General features: G+C 40.7%; 1 protein-coding gene across 3 annotated transcripts in view; it reads left to right on the forward strand.

Annotated features, from left to right (window-relative positions):
* The window catches only part of arhgap18 (Rho GTPase activating protein 18), a 133923-nt gene that overhangs the window by 72327 nt on the left and 41613 nt on the right, over positions 1–19983 (forward strand). For 2 of the 3 annotated variants that reach the window (XM_043683619.2, XM_043683611.2), the window contains exon 2: positions 18150–18346. In XM_043683619.2, coding sequence (XP_043539554.1) covers positions 18150–18346 — 197 coding nt within the window. Of the gene's footprint in view, positions 1–2006; positions 2117–18149; positions 18347–19983 lie in introns of all 3 variants that reach the window. The other variant, XM_043683627.2, reaches the window with a different exon arrangement.

Below are 19983 nucleotides of genomic sequence, written 5' to 3' on the forward strand. Positions count from 1 at the left end.
CTGAGGGATAGTGGTAGGTGGTATAAGTATGAGGTCTCCTTACATAAATTTGACATAATGCTCAAAGGTCTTATTATTTTCACTATCCTATTTTCTAATCAACCTGCTCAGAGATGTTATTACACACCTCTTGAACAGGTGGGACTTGAACCCAGGCCTCCTGGTTCAGGGTAGGGACACTATGCTGCGCTACAACAGCTTTATTATTTTTATTGTATGGTTTTGCATTATTTTGACCCAATTGAGCAGTTTGTTGAACCACAGCAGAGGCCAGTTAAAACACAGCCACATTATTGTGTATTGGAGTCACTCAGAAGGGATAAAGTGTGAGTATTAGTGAGCCAATTTTTTGTTTCTCTTTCATGACAATTGGATACCTCATGGTCAGCATCACTAGTTTGTAAGCCCAAATTTATTTAGTTGTGTTTTTCTTTTAAACTTAATTTTATGTGGCAAAGGCAAGGACTGCTTAGGGATAGTCAACATGGCTTTGTACGTGGGAAATCATGTCTCACAAACTTGATTGAGTTTTTTGAGGAAGTAACAAATAGGATTGATGAGGGCAGCGCGATAGATGTGATCTATATGGACTCCAGTAAGGCGTTCGACAAGGTTCCCCATGGGAGACTGATTAGCAAAGTTAGATCTCATGGAATACAGGGAGAACTAGCCATTTGGATACAGAACTGGCTCAAAGGCAGAAGACAGAGGGTGGTGGTGGAGGGTTGTTTTTCAGACTGGAGGCCTGTGACCAGTGGAGTGCCACAAGGATCGGTGCTGGTCCTCTACTTTTTGTCATTTACATAAATGATTTGGATGTGAGCATAAGAGGTACAATTAGTAAGTTTGCAGATGACACCAAAATTGGAGGTGTAGTGGACAGCAAAGAGGGTTACCTCAGATTACAACAGGATCTTGGCCAGATGGGCCAATGGGCTGAGACGTGGCAGATGGAGTTTAATTCAGATAAATGCGAGGTGCTGCATTTTGGGAAAGCAAATCTTAGCAAGACTTATATACTTAATGGTAAGGTCCTAGGGAGTGTTGCTGAACAAAGAGACCTTGGAGTGCAGGTTCATAGCTCCTTGAAAGTGGAGTCTCAGGTAGATAGGGATAGTGAAGAAGGCATTTGGTATGTTTTCCTTTATTGGTCAGAATATTGAGTACAGGAGTTGGGAGGTCATGTTGCGGCTGTACAGGACATTGGTTAGGCCACTGTTGGAATATTGCATGCAATTCTGGTCTCCTTCCTATCGGAAAGATGTTGTGAAACTTGAAAGGGTTCAGAAAAGATTTACAAGGATGTTGCCAGGGTTGGAGGATTTGAGCTATAGGGAGAGGCTGAACAGGCTGGGGCTGTTTTCCCTGGGGCGTCGGAGGCTGAGGGGTGAGCTTATAAAGGTTTACAAAATTGAGGGGCATGGATAGGGTAAATAGGCAAGGTCTTTTCCCTGGGGTCGGGGAGTCCAGAACTAGAGGGCATAGGTTTAGGGTGAGAGGGGAAATATATAAAAGAGACGTAAGGGGCAACTTTTTCACACAGAGGGTGGTACGTGTATGGAATGAGCTGCCAGTGGAAGTGGTGGAGGCTGATACAATTGCAACATTTAAGAGGCATTTGGATGAGTATATGAATAGGAAGGGTTTGGAGGGATATGGGCCGGGTGCTGGCAGGTGGGACTAGATTGGGTTGGGATATCTGGTCGGCATGGACGGGTTGGACTGAAGGGTCTGTTTCTATGCTGTACATTTCTATGACTCTATGGCTCTATTAGTGGGGAAAACGGTGATTGGGGAATCTTTTAAAGGTCAACAGAAAGCCGAAAAGAAAGATGGATAATGTGAGTTAACTAGGTCAGAATATAAAAACAGATAGCAAATGGTTCTACATAAATGTAAACCTAAGTGGCTAAGATAAACATTGGTTCCTTCAAGAGTGAGAAGGGGGATTTAACAAATGGTAGGTGAGGAAATGGCCAAGGTGTTGAACAGGTATTTTGTGTCAGTTTTCACAGTGGAAGACACCAATAACGTACCAATAATTGATGACAAGGAGGACCTAGAAACTTTCATTATCACTGAAGCCATAATGTTGGGCAAGCTAATGGAGTTAAAGGTAAGCCACTCCGTCTTCTGACCCTGATGGAATGCATTCCAAGGTACTAAGAGATAGAAGGAAAATAGCAAATGTGCTCATGGTAATTTATCAAATTTAGTGGCCTCCAGGGCAGGTCCAGTGGATTGGAAACCGCAAATGTGATGCCACTGCTTAAAAACGGAGGTAGACAAAAGGCAGGTAGCTATAGGCCCGTTAGCCTAACTTCTGTAGTGAGAAAAATGTTTGAATCCATCATCAAGGAAGAAATAATGAGACATCTGAATAGGAATTCTCCCATTGGGCAGATAAAGCATGGATTCATGAAAGGCAGATCATGTTTAACTAAATTACTGGAATTCTTGGAGGACGCCACAAGCGTGGTGGATAACAGGGGGAACTGGTAGATATGGTTTATTTGAATTTCTAGAAGGCATTCAACAAAGTGCTGCACAAAAGGCAGCTGCATATGGTATAGGTGCACAGTGTTATGGGTAATGTTTTAACATGTTAACTGGTTGGTTAACTAACAGAGAAAGTGAAGAGGGGATAAGTGGGTGTTTTTCTGGTTGGCAATCAATGGCTAGTGGTGTGCCTCAGTGATTAGTTTTGGGACCACAATTCTTTACAATTTATATTGAAGACTGAGAGTTGGGGACAAAGTGTCGTGTGTCAAACTTCGCAGATGACACTAAAATGAGTGGCCAAGCAAAGTCTGCAGAGGATACAAAATCCGCAGAGCAATATAGATAGGTTGAGTGAGTGGGCAAGGGTCTAGCAGATGGAGTACAATATTAGACCCGGGTTCAATTCCTGACTCAGGCGACTGACTGTGTGGAGTTTGCACATTCTCCCCGTGTCTGCGTGGGTTTCCTCCGGGTGCTCCGGTTTCCTCCCACAGTCCAAAGATGTGCAGGTCAGGTGAATTGGCCATGCTAAATTGCCCGTAGTGTTAGGTAAGGGGTACACGTAAGGGTATGGGTGAGTTGCGCTTCGGCGGGTCGGTGTGGACTTGTTGGGCTGAAGGGCCTGTTTCCACACTGTAATGTAATGTAATCTAATCTAATCTAATCTAATCTAATGTAATATTGGTAAATGTGAGATCCTCCATTTTGGTAGGAATAACAGCAAAATGGGCTATTATTTAATTGGCAAAAATTTGTCCTTGTGCATGGATCACAAAAAGCTGGTTTGCAGGTGCTGCAGGTCATTAAGAAAGCAAATAGAATATTGTCCTTCATTGCTAGAGGGCAAGTTATGCTGCAATTGTACAGAGTGCTGATGGGGCCACATTTGGAGTTTTAGTCTCCTGACATGAGAAAGGATGTACAGGTACTGGAGGAGATGCAGAGAAGGTTCATGAGGTTGATTCCAGAATTGAGAGGGTTAGAACATAGAACATAGAAGGTTGGCTTATAAGGAGAGATTGAGTAGAACGGGACTATACTCATTGAAATTTAGAAGAGTGAGGGGGAATCTTAAAGTAACACATAAAATTATGAAGGGAAAAGGAAGGTAGAAGTAGGGAGGTTGTTTCCACTGAACTACAACTGGGGAGCATAGTCTCAAAATAAGAGGAACAGATTTAAGACTGCGTTGAGGAGGAACTTCTTCACCTAAAGGGTTGTAAATCTGTGGGGTTCAGTGCCCAGTTGAGGCTACTTTATTGTTTTTAATGCAAAGATAGATTTTTGAACAGTAAAGAAATTGAAGGTTATGGTGAGCGGGCAGGTATGTGGAGCTGAGTCCATGAAAAGATCAGCAATAATCTTATTGATTGGCAGAGCAGGCTCTATGGATGAGATGGCCTACTCCTGCTCCTATTCCTCACCTTTTTTTTGTGTTAATTTACAAGCAGCCATAGTGAGAACAAATTTGTGTCCAGCATTCTACCTGATATTGTGTGTGTACTTGGAGGGGTTGCTGACTGAAGGACTAACGCTGCTGGTCTTGAGGTTTGATTATTCCGATCAAGGGAGCCTCCTTGGTCAGGGGCTGATCCAAAATAATTGACAGCTAATCAATGGCTTGTTTTGCAAATGGCTTATTTTTTGTCAAATTGAAAACAAATTTCCCCCACTTAATTTCCAAAGTACTCCTTGCTTGTACTTGTTCTGGACTTGCTCGGGTGCCTGGAACACAAGATATCGGCAAACAAGGCTCCAGGTGGCACAGTCAAAGTAATTCAATATTTAGCTGCCTGACCGAGTCTGCAACTTCAGCTGATTAAAATCTATTTGTCCCCATGCCATTTTCAAAGTATGTTAGATGAAAAGATGATAGCACTTTGAATTTATTTATGAAAAGGAACAAAGTCACGGATGATTTTATTTGGATTTTTGTCTTCTAGCATGATTCTTTGTAATGCCTAAACAACCCTTTTATTTTGAAAATAGAGATGTTATTTTGTGTTCCCCAGTGACCTTGGCAACAGCTTGAAAAAGTACAGGTCCATAAGTAGGTTGTATGTTGGACTGTAACCATTAATTATTCCCTTTGAAAGCAATGGCTGAAAATTAAAAGCAAATAAAATTCAGCATGAAATGCATAAACATTGTTGGAACAGATTAGGCTGCATCTGTTAACCTTTGGGTTTCCCCACATTTTCCACCATCGAAGTGAAAATGACAGATAATGTGTCACAAAAAAAACTTAAAGAAAGAAATAACTTTTTTTTTTAAAATGTCCTCAGGACATTACCAACTGCTTTAAGCAAATTAAATATTTTTTAAAATACTGATTGTTGTAACACAGGCTTCAGAAATAGTTCGCCTACTTGGCACTAGTAGCAAGAAACCCTAATGATTAGGATGTTACTTGTGCACCAGCCAGGTTTTTATATGTCCAGTAAAATTGCTAAGAGTTGAATCCCAGGGGATGTGCTCACAAATTTGTGTTCAGCAGAGGTTTAAGATAACCCTGGAAGATCCTAGGGAACACATTTTGCCCACAAACAGGAAATCTTGATCTTAAATGACGGCTTGTCCAGAACTTTGACTTAGTTGAACTCTGCTCCAATGGTAGACCCAGCCATATTCCAAATTTGCATGAATTTGGTTAATCTGGTGTTTCCCAGTCGAGAATTACAGTTTATCACAGGAATAATTTTGCTGGATAGTTTTTCTGCCAATGGGAATGGTTACTAACTTTAACACAATCAGAGATTTGGATTATCTGAATTTGACTCATTGGGCAGAGTCTTATAGAGTGCAAAATTGTCTTTGATGAGACATGTGGACGAATCAGGCAAGAAGACTGGTGAGGCTAATGTTGATGTCAAATCCAGCTCACTGGTCTCATGTACTGTGTTCATATTGACCCCAATAAGTTGTCAGTACTAGAGCTGGTGGGGAGTGCTGAAGGCAGTCTGCTGATACTTTCTCCAGTGTCTCAACATTGTCACATCATTGGGCTCTGAGGATGTTTTCTGGCGGGGGAAGAAACGGGCAGTTCTCCGCCGATATAATTGGGAGGCTGGTTGCATCTGTAAGACACAAGACGCAGAAGGCATCACGGCCATTAGAAGTGGTGTTTGATACATGATACTGAGCGCCTGGATCTGCCAGTGTTGCAGTGGAATGATATGTGGCTGACTTACTCAGCCGCTGGAATATAGATGTCTCTGCCTCCCCATTGGAGTCATTCAGTCTTATCTAGCAAGGGTAAGAATTCTCCACCTCTTATAATGGATGGAAACAGAGAAATCAGGCATCCCCCACCTGGACAGCATTGTTGTACCTCGTTATGGGATTCATTCCCCTGTAACAACATAAAGGGATGGAATGAGTAAGATACAAGTGGCTGGTATGGCTGATTGGTCAGCTGCATGTGGGAGAAAGGTATTGTGAGGGAATGATGCAGGTTTAGTCATGTGGGTGGGTAGGGCTAATGGGTAATGATTACAGCACAGCGGATGATAGAACATGAAAGGAGAGTTTGGTGGCAGACATGGAGTGAGTGTAATGTAGCAGAAAGGATGTACTGGCATTTACTCTGATGGAGCGGACAAAGTCATTGAAGCTTCTTTCACCACAGCAGCCCAGTAATCCACTCTCTCGAGACGTCCCTGACCTGGATGATGATTTCTGACCAGGCTGGCAGTGTCTGGTGGTTCAGCTCCTTTGAGCCTCTAGTAAAAAGACACCTCTTTGTTGCACTGCTCCCTCAACCAGGATTTCCAGGTCCCTGATGGAGAAACATGGGGCGAACTCCTTTTTTAAATGTTCTCAACGGAAGCATAAGTACATGGTGTATTTCAAAATTCTGTAACCAATTTGTCTGCAGATTGCATTGTACCTTTCACAAATCTTTTCTTCCTAATACTTGTTACTGCATATTTGTAATTCAGCTTTTCCTTTGCAAACTATATTCATAGTTCCACATGGTCTTTTCATTGGGCATTCTAATGGCTGTGATACATTTGGAGCAGGATAGTAAGCTCACCAAAAGGAGAAAAACACACACACTTGCATTTTAGACATCAAGTACACATTCACAGTTGACTCATAAGCCATGGTATCGGACATGGTTTTTGTTATCTCTGCTATACAATGAGCCTGTAGATATACCATTAATTGAAGCTTGAGCTGCAAGTTCTGTTAAGCACAAGGTCAGCCCTTTGTGTAACTGTGAGAGTGACTGCAGCATGATTAACAGCAATAATTTAACATTTAGCAAAGGGGAAAATATCTGTCGAAAGAGAAAGCTGTCTGAATCTTTTATATTACAGTACTATAAAGAACACATCTTATAAATAAAAGTATTTCAGGCACTAGGAATCTGAAATTAAAGTGAGAAAAACTGAAACTATACAGCAGGTGATAGAGTATTTTTGGAGAGAATGAATATTTCAGGTTTGATGACCCTGAGGATACATTCCTGGAAATGTTAGTCTCTGGTATTAAGACAATGATATGTATGAAATTAACTATTACTCTGAGCTTTAGTTGTTGGGAAGGCAATTCCATAATAGTATAGTCATTGGACTAGTAATCCAAAGAACTAGGTAATACTCCGATTCATAGATTCATACAGTGCAGCAAAGGCCCTTCAGCCCATAACTACCACTAAAAGTACGCTAATCCCAATTTCCTGCATTTGTCGCATATCCTCGAATGTTATGACATTTGAAGTGTTCATCCTTTCTTTTTTCAAACATTGTATGATTCCCAGCCTCCACTACCTTGTCAGGCAGTGCATTGCAGATTCCCACCACTCACTAAGTGAAAAGATTTCTTTCCCAAATCCCCTGTGAATCTCCTGCACTTACCCTAAAACAATATCCCTCATGATTGACCCCTCAACAAAGGGGAACAATTATTCTTTACTCATCCTGTCCAACCCCTTATAATCTTATACATCTCAATCACGATCCCTTCAGTCTTCTCTGTTCTGAAGAAAACAATCCAAGCCTATCTAATCTCTTTTTATAGCTCAATTTCCCTATCCCAGTCAACATCCTGGTGAACCTCTTCTCTATCCCCTCTAGTGCTATCACATACTTCCTGTACTAAGGTGACCGGAATTGCACACAGTATTCCACTAGTGGCCTGATCAATGCTCTGTGCAACTCAATATTACCTTCATTGCTCTTATACTCTATCCCACGACTGATGAAAGCAAGTGTCCCATGTGACTTCTTAACTGTCTTATTGAGATGCTCTGCTGATTTAAGGGATCTGTGAATAATTACCCTAAAATCCCTCTGTTCCTCAAAGCTACCCAGTGCCCTGCCATTCATTAAATGCTCCCTCATCTTGTTTCTTTTCCAAAGTGTATCACCTTGCACTTATCAGGGTTAAATATTATTTGCCACTGCTCTACCCATCTGACCAACCCATCTATATCTTCTTTGCTATTAACCACACTACCAATCTTGGTGTTATCTGCAAACTTTTTAAGCATTTCCTCCCACATTTTCATCCATATCATTTTTATGTACATAACAAGCAATAAGGTTCCCAGTACTGATCCTTGTGGTACACCGCTGGACACAAGCCTCCAGTCACTCAAACAACCTTCGACCACCACCCTTTGTGTCTTATTACTAAGCCAGTTTCTAATCCATTTCACCATGTATCTCTCAATTCCACGTTCTTTAGCCTTCTCAATCAATCTTACATGTGGAATCTTGTCAAAGGTTTTACAAAAATCTATATAAACTGCATTAACTGACCTTCCCTCATCCACAATCTTGTACACATTTTCAAAAAGTTCTAACAAATTCGTTAGGCATGACATCTCTCTGATGACGCCATGCTAATTATCCCTAATAATCCCGGGCCTTTCCAAGTGGGCATTACTTCGCTCCTTTAGAATTTTCTCCAACTGTTTTCCTATCACTGGTGAGTCAGGGCACCTGGCTTTGAATTTCACCAGAGCCGATGGTAGAAAATGAAAATAATAAAAATCTGGAATTAAAAGTCTAATGATGATCATGAAATAAATGTCAATTGTCATAATTTTAAAAAATCTGATTCATTAATCCCCTTTTAGGGAAGAAAAACTGCTCTCCCAAACTTGTCCTTACCTGTCTACACTTGACTTCAGACCCATAACAATATGGTTGACTTTTTAATGATATATTTTTATTGAAAAATAAACATTCTAATATTACAACAAATACAAAACAATACAATTCAAAACAATATGAAGAACACCAAAAGAAATTTAAAAAACCCAACAGCCCTCATGTACAAATGTATAATATAAATCGCTGTATAAATATATAAAACATATTTTAAAAACCCCCAATTAACTACTTAACTAATTAAATAATAACAAACTAATAAATAATAATAACAATAATAGAGCTCAGCAAAACAAAACACGAACTCTTGAATAGTGAGAGCTTAAATTTACACACAAGTTCGCAGTTCCCCCTCTCTGGACTCATAAAGCACAATCGATATGGCTATATAAAAGCCCTTCATAGTGTGGCAGACAAATCTGGTGTCCAGGTATTCCGAAAAGGGCTGTCATCTCTTCTAGAAATTCTTAGTTTTGTGGTGCACCATACTTGTAAGAAAATCCAAGGGGATTATACTCCATAACAATCTTAGCCAACCCGACAGGCCTGGGGGATTTTCGGACACCCAACCTACAAGATATTCTTTCTTGCGCAGAAAGTGAGGATGTTGAAAAGTTTTTTTTTTTCTTATGCGCATCTACAGGGAACACACTGGGCAGGCCAAGAAGAAGTGAGATTGGGTCCTTCTCCACCCTTACACCCAAAATCCCCTCCATTGCACCTGCCACAGTGCTCCAGTATGTTAGAAGCCTACCCCAGGACCAGAGACAATGGGTAAGAGTGCCATACTACCTTTACATTTGGGATATGTTGAAGATACCCCTGGTTTAAATTTTGACAAACGATCCAGAGCCAAGCGGACCTTGTGGAGAAACATCAACTGTAAAACATGGGTCCCATTGCAAATTGATATCTTTCTTGCATTTTCTCAAATATCTTCCATGCCTCTGAGGAGACCTAGCTCTCTCTCCCACACCTTGCCGAGTCGATTGAACTCATCTGAGGGGGCACCCCCCCAATTGATGATATAACATGCTGACATAAAGTGTACTCTTAGCACTGAGCACCCTCCTCTCTATGTCGGATTTAAAGGGATCAGTCAAAAGTGTAGCTTTTTTTTTGAATAAAACCCCCAACTTGAAGAAAACGAAAGAGGTCCCTGCTAGATGGCTGGTATTTCTGCGCTAACTGATCAAAAGACATCATTGTGTCTCCCTCAAATAAATCGCCCATACAAGACACATGCCTAACTGTCCAATGTTTGAATCCTGAACCCATCATCCCTGGTTGAAAACCTGGCATACCTGGCATATAGGTGTAAGAAAAGATGTTTTGCCAATATTGCCTTCCTTCTCCATGCTTTAACAATATTAACAACCATTGGATTATGGCAATATTCCTTAAATGTCCTCATTTTGTCCAAAAACAGCAAACTAGTAAGGAGGCACTTTGCCTGAGAGGTTTAGATATTTAACCATTTTGAAAGAGGGTCCCCACAAGCCCAATCACTCAAGTAAGATAGTTTTTAATGTCTAGGAGATCCACTCGCCCCAGTCTGTAAGGCAATTGCCGTTTAGCTAATTTAATAAGGGGCTGGTTATGATGCCAAGTAAAAGAGCTGAACTGGCTGTTCAGTCTCCTGAACGTTTGCTTATCGAAAATCCGGGGCACCATCCGTATAGGGTACAACAAATGGGGGTGAATCTTCATCTTAAGTGCTATCCAACCCAACCATGAGACCGGAAGCACCTCCATCTTTGAAGGTCTGGTTTGATTTTGTCGAATAATTGAACAACCGATCAAGAGCTGGAGTGATGAATATGCCCAAATACATAAAACCCCCAGCGACCACTTAAATGGGAATCGAGATTCGCCCTCAAGACCTAGCACCTTTGTAAGACCACCCATAGGCATAGCCTCTGATTTTGCAAAATTAATCTTGTACCCCGAAAAGGTGCCAAACGAGCTGATGCATTGTATCAGGCACCGAAACTGCTGGATTTGACAAAAAAATGAGGAGATTGTCTGCGTACAACGGAATCTTATGTAATTTTGACCCCACTTCTGGAGCCAATATATTGGGATGCCTAAGAATGGCCTCTGTCAACATTTCAATCACCAACATAAAAAGCAATGGCATAATGATTGATACAATTGAAACTAGACACACCCTCTGGCATTGACAAAGGCACCAGAAGTATTAGCAGCAACAGCAAACCTGTCAACCCAACAACGTCCTCCCTACTAACTCCTGGAGGCGAGTGCCAACATTGGGAGAGCTGTCTCACAGACTAATCAAGCAACATTCTGACACATTCATACACTCTAACTCATACCTGCAGACTTCAGACCCATAGCAATGTAATCAACGCTCAAATGTCCAATGAAATGGCCACTCAATTGTATCAATCATTATGAAGTCTCAATAAAGAATGAAACTGGACCATGGCAGAAACAGCCTTGTTGACTCTGCCGATTCCTCCTTACTAACATCTGGGGGCGAGTGCCAAAATTGAAAGAGCTAGCTCTCAGATTATTCATGCAACAGCCTGACATAGTCACAGATTCATAGCTTACAGGCACTGTCTCTGACACAGCCATCACCATCCTGAATATGTCCTGTCCCACTAGCAGAGATGGCAGCATAGCTGTATACAGTTGGGACAGAGTTGCCCTAGGAATCCTCAACACTGACTCCAGACCCCATGAAGTCTCATGGCTTCAGGTCAAACATGGAAACCTCCTGCTGATTATTACGTACTGTCCTCCCTTGGCTGATGAATTGGTACTGCTCCGTGTTAAACAACTCTTGGAGGAAGCACTGAGATTGGTAAGGAAACGGGACGTACTTTGGGTAGGAGACTTCATTGTCCAGCGCCAAGAGTGGCTTGACAGCAGTACGACTGATTGAGCTGGTCAGGTCCTAAATTGCATAGCTGTTAGACTGGCTCTGCAGCAGGTGGTGAGGAAGCCAACAAGATGGAAAAACGTACTTAACCTCATCCTTACCAATCTGCTGGCTGCAGATGCATGAGTCTGTGATAGTATTGGTAAGAGTGACCACCGAACGATCCTTGTGGAGATGATGTCCTGTCTTCAAAGTGAGAATAACCTCCATCGTGTTGTGTGGTACTATCACCATGTTGGATGGGACAGACTGGAAACAGACTTATCACTTCAAGATTGGGATCCATGAAGCGTTATTGGCCACCACCTGCAGCAGAATTACACTCCAATACAATCTGCAACCTCATAATCTGGCATATCTCCCATCTTATTGTTCCACTCAAACCAGGAGATGAGAGGAACACACAAATGGGAATAGGCCATTCAGTCCATTGAGCCTGTTCTGCCTTTTAAGATCATGGCTGATTGAATGCTTCAATGCCTTTTACCTACACCAGCCACATAACTATTCATGGTGTTGGTATTCAAAAGTTTACTATAACTTACTTTTAAATATACACAATGTCTGACCTTCCATTGACCTCTTGACATAGAGTGTTCCAAAGATTTACCATCCTTTGAGTGAAAATGTTCTCCTTGTCTCAGATCCTTGCTAAATTTGTTCATGATACAACTGTAAGTGGAACATAAGTTGTGAAGTGATGTTGAGGCTAGGGATTATGTAAGTAGGGCAGGTCAGTGGGCCTAGATCTGACAAATGAACATATTGTGGGAAAATGCTAACTTTTCTACCTTAGCAAGAAGAATAAAAATCAAGGATATTTTCTAAATGGTAAGAGTTTGCAGAAATCAGAATTTAAAGGGATCTGAGTGACCTAGGGCATGGATTTTTAAAAATTGTGCAGGTTCATCAAGTAATTAGGAAACTGATAGAATGATATTAATTATTGAGTGGAATTGGATACAAACATCTTACGTATATGATACATAAATACAAAGACTGTACAAATACAGCAGCTTATGCTTCAATTCTACAGGGCATTGGTGAGACCATATCAATTCTGGATGTAGGTTTGTAGGTGAGACCATATCAGTATTGGTCATCTTACTCCAGGAAGGATGGAAGTGCGTAGGAAACCATTTCAGAGAAGGTTCAACAGTCTAATACCCAAAATAGACAAGTTGTCTTATGAGGAAAAATTGGACAGGCTCAGCACACATTTTCTGAAGTTTAGAAGAATAAGAGATGACTTGATTGAAACACAAGATTCTCTAAGAGAGTTTGACGGGGAGTTAATGTTGCTTTCCTCTTATGGAGGAATCTAGAACCGGGGATTATTCTGGTTGTAGGTTTGCTCGGTGAGCTGGAAATGAACCTCCCAGCTCAGCAAGCAAACCTATATCCAGAACCTCAACCTGAGCTACAAATCTTCTCAAAACTCGCTACCAGGGATGATTATTTAATAAGGGATTGCCCATTTAAGACCGAGATAAGGAAACCTTTTTGTTTGCTTTGAGAGTGATGAGTCTTTAGAACTCAGGTGAAAGCAAAGTCTTTGAATATTTTCAATATGGGGCTAGAAAGATGCTTTATAAACAAGGAAGTGAAAAGTTATCAGGAGTGGGGAGGGGGGCAGCGGAATATGGAGTATTCAGATCAGATATGAACTTACTTTATGATGGAGCAGGCTTAAGGGGCTTACTCCTGCTGTTAATTCATATGTTCATACACTACAACTTGTACAGTGTGGGCTCCTTGTGTGATTTCTTTTCTGTTTGCTGAGAATACTGTCTTTTATATTGTGTATTCTCTAAATAGTATTTAGTTATTCATAATGTTACCAAACTTTAATGCGTGTACTTTAGTCTAATTTTCTAAGAAGGCCGAGTATACAGCTATATGTAGAGTGGAACCACTCCATTGTGAAAATTTACCTGTTGTCTTAAGCTTTACTTGAAGCTAGAGATATCTGTCGTGACAGATCTGTAGTGGGATAGAATTATTTCAGTGCCTGATATGCTGAGAACTGGGGCCTTGGCATACTGTAGACTGGAGGATACACCATTTCAATGCAACTGTGGTACCAGCGGCAGCACAGAAATCACTTTTACCATCTCACTTATCAATTTTAAAGGTATAACTTTATAAAGAAATACTTACCTGAAATTTTAAATGGCTTTTTATTCCTTTCTAAATTGTGCTGGTCAAAATATATTGTTTGAGGGAAGTCTGCATTTTTCATTTTTCACCTTTAGTATTCATAAGCAATCAGGGCTTTGACAATTATGTCATTTATTTATCCTAGCTATAGACTTAGTGGAAAATATTACTCCACATAAGCCTTTCACACAGGGGAATACAATAATAAAGTCACATGATTGACAATGATTCTTTAACCTCCAGATCATGTTTAGATAATTTGCCTTTTTCTAGAGGACAAGGTTTGCACTTGTGTTTTTAGCTGTCTGTTTGGAGGAAATGGTTTTTATGTTATGATAATCTGAGAGGGTACTCGGAGCTGACTGACACCTGACGTGAGGTTTACACAGAGATGAGGTGACTACAGGCTGCTATGTTCACTCTATTGAGCTTTGAGCTATCTTTGTAGACAGCAGGATCAATGTGTAAGAGCACCCACCAACACTAACATCCATTCAAGGCTCAGAAGTATTACTGAATGCAACAACTTGCATTGCTTTCACTTGAAGAATAGAGAAGTATTCAGACATTAAGGAGAGACTGTGTCCTGCGCAGAATATCTTTGTCTTTGTTATTCCCACCGTGTAGCTGGAGAATGTCATAGCAAACTTTAAGAGTAGAACTGAATGTACTCAGCATGCCTGAGAAAACACCTACTTGGTCCCAATCACCCCTTGTCTGTTGTTAACCCAGAACAAATTGGGTGGTGTGTGGGGTCGGATGGCAAACAATAGTTTATCTCTAGCAGCTGAGAATGGACCACGGACATAGTATTTGTCCATGAGACAGAGAGTGGGATTGTAAGGGAGCACCTCAGTGTAAGTTGTCACAGAACGTTTATGAAATATCCCTTGGGAATTTGACAAGGTAGATGCAGTGGTGCCAGGAGATTGAGGAGAACTCTGTATTAGGAACCCTATTAGTAATAATAAAAGTACATTTGATGGCGACAATAACAGACTCAAATAATGAAAGGACACCTAAAAGAAAGAAATAACAAATGTATTCGAAAAAGTTACAACATTTTAAACAATGAACTTACTGCAAGAGATAATCATAATGGCATTAAACCTTTATCTGCGCCACTCAGTGGTTTGAGCCTGCAACTGCCATGCGGTTTTTAAAACAAAATACATCTTCTAATCAATCTGTTCAGAGATGTTACAACACATAGGAATTGCTGGGAAAAAGCTCAGCAGGTCTGGCAACATCTGGAGAGAAAGCAGAGTTAATGTTTTGACCTGAAAGGTTAATTCTGCTTTTTCTCCACAGATACTGTCAGACCAGCTGAGTTTTTCAAGCAATTTAGAGTCATAGAGATATCCAGCATAGAAACAGACCCTTCAGTCCAATTCAACCATGTTGACCAGATAGCCTAAATAAATCTAGTCCCATTTGCCAGTACTTGGCCCACATCCCTCTAAACCTTTCCTATTCATATACGTATCCGAATGCCTTTTAACTGTTATTATTGTACCAGCCTGCATCACTTCCTCTGGCAGCTCAGTCCATATACTCACCACTGTCTGTGTGAAAAGATTGCTCATTAAGTCCCTTTTTAATTCTTACCCCCCTCACTTTAAACCTATGCACTCTATTTTGGACCTCCCAACCCCAGGGAAAAGGCCTTGTCTATTTAGGCAAAAGTGAGGACTGCAGATGCTGGAAACCAGAGTGGTGCTGGAAAAGCACAGCAGGTCAGGCAGCTTGCTCCTCGGATGCTGCCTTGTCTATTTACCCTATCCATGCCCCTCATGATTTTACAAACTTCTAGAAGGGAACCCTCAGCTTCCAACGCTTCAGAGAAAATAACCCCTGCCTATTCAGCCTCTCCCTATAGCTCAAACTCTCAAACCCTGGCAACATCCTTGTCAATTTTTTCTGAATCCCTCAATTTCATAATATCCTTCCAATAGGAGGGAGACTAGAACTGAACGCAGTATTCTAAAAGTGGCCTAACCAAGGTCCTGTACAGCCACAACATGACCTCCCAACTCCAATGCTCAAAAACAAATCAATAAAGGAAAGCATACCAAACATGTTCTTCACTATCCTATCTACCTGCGACTCCACTTTGAATATGTATTTTTGATTCTGCTTTCCAGCATCTGCACTTCTTTGGGTTTTTTTTTAATGTTATGACACACCTTTGGAGCAGGTGAGGCTTGAACCCTGGCCTTCTGGCTCAGAGGTAGGGACACTGCACCAAAAGAGCACCTTTTTGTTTGGTTTGAATTCATATCCCAAATAATGTGTCAACTAACATTCTGACTCCTGCACAGTTTTGTGACAAGAGACGTAAAACTCTAATCTTTTAAGCTCTATTGTACCATTACTAACTGATGTAACAGGATTTGAAGCTAAATGCTTGTATTTTTTAAAATAAATGAATGGTCTTTCACTGGAATATCTGCCTAAATCTGAAGCTAATACATTACCAGGGTGGTAAATAATTGATTCTAGCAAAGAGAAGAGGAGACATGTAAGAGGAGGGAATAGAAGGAAGCAGAGGTGGCAAGGGTTGAGAAGAGGTATGGCAGGGCTAACGGAGGGAGGAAAAGACGAGAACAGACAGGGCAAGAGATTGGAAGGAAGGGACAAAGGAAAAGGGGGCAGAGGAAGGAGTAATTAAGAATAGAAGGTGGAAAATGATGGACAGATTGAGGAGGTGGTTTTTTGAATAGCTCAAGGTATCCCATAATGCAATGTGATGAAAGGTCATTTTTCTGACTTCTTTCAGCATTGTTGATGCCATTGGCATCATGTGAACTATGTGCTTCAACTACCATAAAGCAGGCTAACAAGAGCAATATGTCAAGCAGATTCTTTCTTCACATGATGTTCTGAATCATACATTCTTGCAGAACCAATTGTTAATCCTTGCTGTTTTCGTCTCCCTCACCCAAGAACACTAAGGCCGGATCTCACTATCTCACTACAAAGTGTTTCGACTACTGTCTGACATACTCTATTAATCATTATTGCTTTTGTTACTCATTATGAATGAATATATTGGGGTTGATGATAAGTTTGTGTGATTGTTTAAAAATGGGTACTATTGAACCAGCTGCTTTTTAAGATTGGAATTTAAAATGAATAGAAATGTAAAATGGAGTGCAGGTTCAGTATCAACCGTTTCATGCAAATCATTAAAATTCACCCTGTTGCAATAGTTGCAATCACTAATGGAGATGGTAAACTAACTGACATGCAACTCATGCACAAGACCAGGAATACAATGCACTCTTTCTTGTTCTACAATGAATAAGCAGTGAGATGGTGAGACCCGGTCTTGATGCCCTTAGATGAGGGAGGTGAAAATCAGCAAGAGGTAGCAATTGTTTCTGCATAAAAGTAACTTCTGAACATCAAGTGAAGAAAGAATCTGCCTGACATGCTCCTGTCAGCCCACTAGCACTCATACATTAAGCTCAAACTGAAAGAATATCAATTTCAAGCATTCCTGGAGATTATGGAAACCTCCTTCAATATAAATTCTTGGACCAAAGTACAAGTGGACAAACAATAAAGAAAAATATAACAAAGGAATTCCAAACAAAAAGTTATGAAAGATAATATATTGCTTGTGCTTTGAGTCATTGTAATGGCAGCCACCAGGAACATTCGAGCATGTTTGCTGTTCATGGTTTTCATGATATGAGAGATGGAAGGATTAAATATTAATGACTCCAAATATTAGGATTGATTACCAGATGATCAATTCAACGGCCTAAGGCCTTCATAATAATACTGTTTTTAAAATGATAAAAAGGTTCCCATTCTTCAGCTGGCTCAGAGACTATTATCCAAGTTGTATTGCTAAAAGCCCTCCTCAAGTAATTTTATTTGCTTATAGACTGCTCAGAGTCCGATGATTTACTGTTCTATTTTTCCTTTGTTTTTTGGACATTCCCCTTTCTTTCTCCTAATGTCTTCTGTTTATTTTTACACTATTTTACCTCATCTTACAGTACTGCCAAGCTTAAATGCAGATATGAAGTTGCATTGACAGAGGATGAGTCAGTCAAGAATACGTGTGACAGTATTCATAAAATATGCATGACAAAAATTGAAATAAAAACAAGATGTTGATACATCATTATTTTAAAATAGAGCAAAAGTTTTTTGGACTTGACTTAATTTAACAATAACATAATGCATTGAGACAGAATTTTACTGGAAGCTTTTATTTTGGATCAAATGTAACAGCCTCTCTTTGCAAGACCGGTTGTGAAATGAAAATTCAAGTTATGAAGTTTGTGAGAAGATTTGATAGCTGACTGTTTGGTAATGCTTGGCAATACCAAGCAGCTTATTTCAATATACAAGTAACAGAAATGTCAACAAAAGATATTCCAATGTAGGTGATATAAAGATGCTTTATGTTAAAAGGAAAACCTGCGTGTTTTGTTTTACAGTCGAAGATGTGGACAGTATAGTATGAATCAAGTGCATTCCAGAAACATGGAGAGGCCTCAATATGAACGGTCCTCCTCCCAGGATTCTCTGGATGAACTCTCCATGGCTGACTACTGGAGTGAAGTGGAAAATATCCAGACAACCCAGGAAAATTGCCAGGAAGAGCAAGAAGAGGTGGCCGTGAAAGTGCCTGATGGTAAATGAAAGCTACTTAGATAAATTACGTGATGTAACCAAATTGAATTAATCAAAACTGTTAGTTTTAGTAAGGCTTTTGACAAGGTCCCTCATGGTAGGCTCATCGAGAAAACTAAGATGTATGGAATCCTCGATGACTTGACTGCGTGGATTCAGAATTAGCTTGCTCATAGGAGGCAGAAGATATTGGTGGAAAGTTGTTTTTCTGACTGGAGATTCATGTTTTAGATGAGAACGTAGATGGGTGAGTTAGTAAGTTTGCAGACAATACAAAAGTGGGTAGAGTTGCGGGTGGTGTGGAAGGTTGTCAAAGAATTCAGCTGGATATTGATTAGTTGCAGATATTGGCTATGAAATGGCAGATGGAGTTTAATCCAAGTAAGTGTAAGGTGCTGCATTTTGGGAGATTAAATATTAAGGGAAAGTATACAATTTAAAACCAGGATCCTGAGCAGAGATGTATAGAGGAATCTTGGGGTTCAAGTCCATAGTTCCCTGAAAGTGGCCACACAAGTAGATAGGTAAGGAAGACATATGGCATGCGTGCCTTTATTGGTTGAAGAATTGAATAGAAGAGTCAGGATGTCATGTTGCAACTTTATAGGTCTTTGATTATAGAGTCATAGAGATGTACAACATGGAAACAGACCCTTCGGTCCAACTGTCGATGCCGACCAGATATCCCAACCCAATCTAGTCCTACCTGCCAGCACCCGGCCCATATCCCTCCAAACCCTTCCTATTCATATACTCATCCAAATGCCTCTTAAATGTTGCAATTGTACCAGCCTCCACTACTTCCTCTACATTGCCTATTTACCCTATCCATGCTGCTCATAATTTTGTAAACCTCTATAACCTCAGCCTCCGACGCTACATGGAAAATAGCCCCAGCCTGTTCAGCCTCTCCCAATAGCTCAAATCATTTAAAGTGTTGTGTTCAATTCTGCTTGTCACTTGACAAGACAAGAAGGATGTAGACACTTCGGAGAGTGTGCAGAAGAGCTTTACCAGGATGCTGCCTGGATTAGAGTATTTGAGCTATAAGGAGAGGCTAGAAAAAACTCCGCTTGTTTTCTCTGAAGCGGTGGAGGTTGAGGGGAGACTTGATAGAAGTCTATAAAATTTAGGTTTATAAGGTTGATAGAAATGCCTTTCCAGAGTTGACATGTCTAATACTAGCTGAAAACTATGTTGCTGGAAAAGCGCAGCAGGTCAGGCAGCATCCGAGGCGCAGGAGAATCGACATTTCGGGCATAAGCTCTTCTTCAGAAGGGCTTATGCCCGAAACGTCAATTCTCCTGCTCCTTGGATGCTGCCTGACCTGTTGCGCTTTTCCAGCAACACATTTTTCGGCTCTGATCTCTAGCATCTGCAGTCCTCACTTTCTCCTATGTCTAATACTAGGCAGCATTCATTTAAGGTGAGAGGAAGAAAGTTCAAAGGAGATGTGAGGGGCAAGTTTTTTTTTTTAAAGAGTGGTAGGAGTCTGGAAAACACTGCCATGGGTGGTGGTGGAGGCACATATGATAGGGATGTTTAAGGAGTTTTTAGATAAGCGCATGAAGATGCAAGGCATGGAGGGGTATGGACCAAGGGCAGAAAGAAGGGGTTAGTTTAATTTAGTGTTATGCT

The sequence above is a fragment of the Chiloscyllium plagiosum genome, unplaced genomic scaffold, assembly GCF_037043375.1.
Source record: "Chiloscyllium plagiosum isolate Xiang-an unplaced genomic scaffold, Cpla_swu_hap1 HiC_scaffold_3, whole genome shotgun sequence".
Taxonomy (NCBI): Eukaryota; Metazoa; Chordata; class Chondrichthyes; order Orectolobiformes; family Hemiscylliidae; genus Chiloscyllium; species Chiloscyllium plagiosum.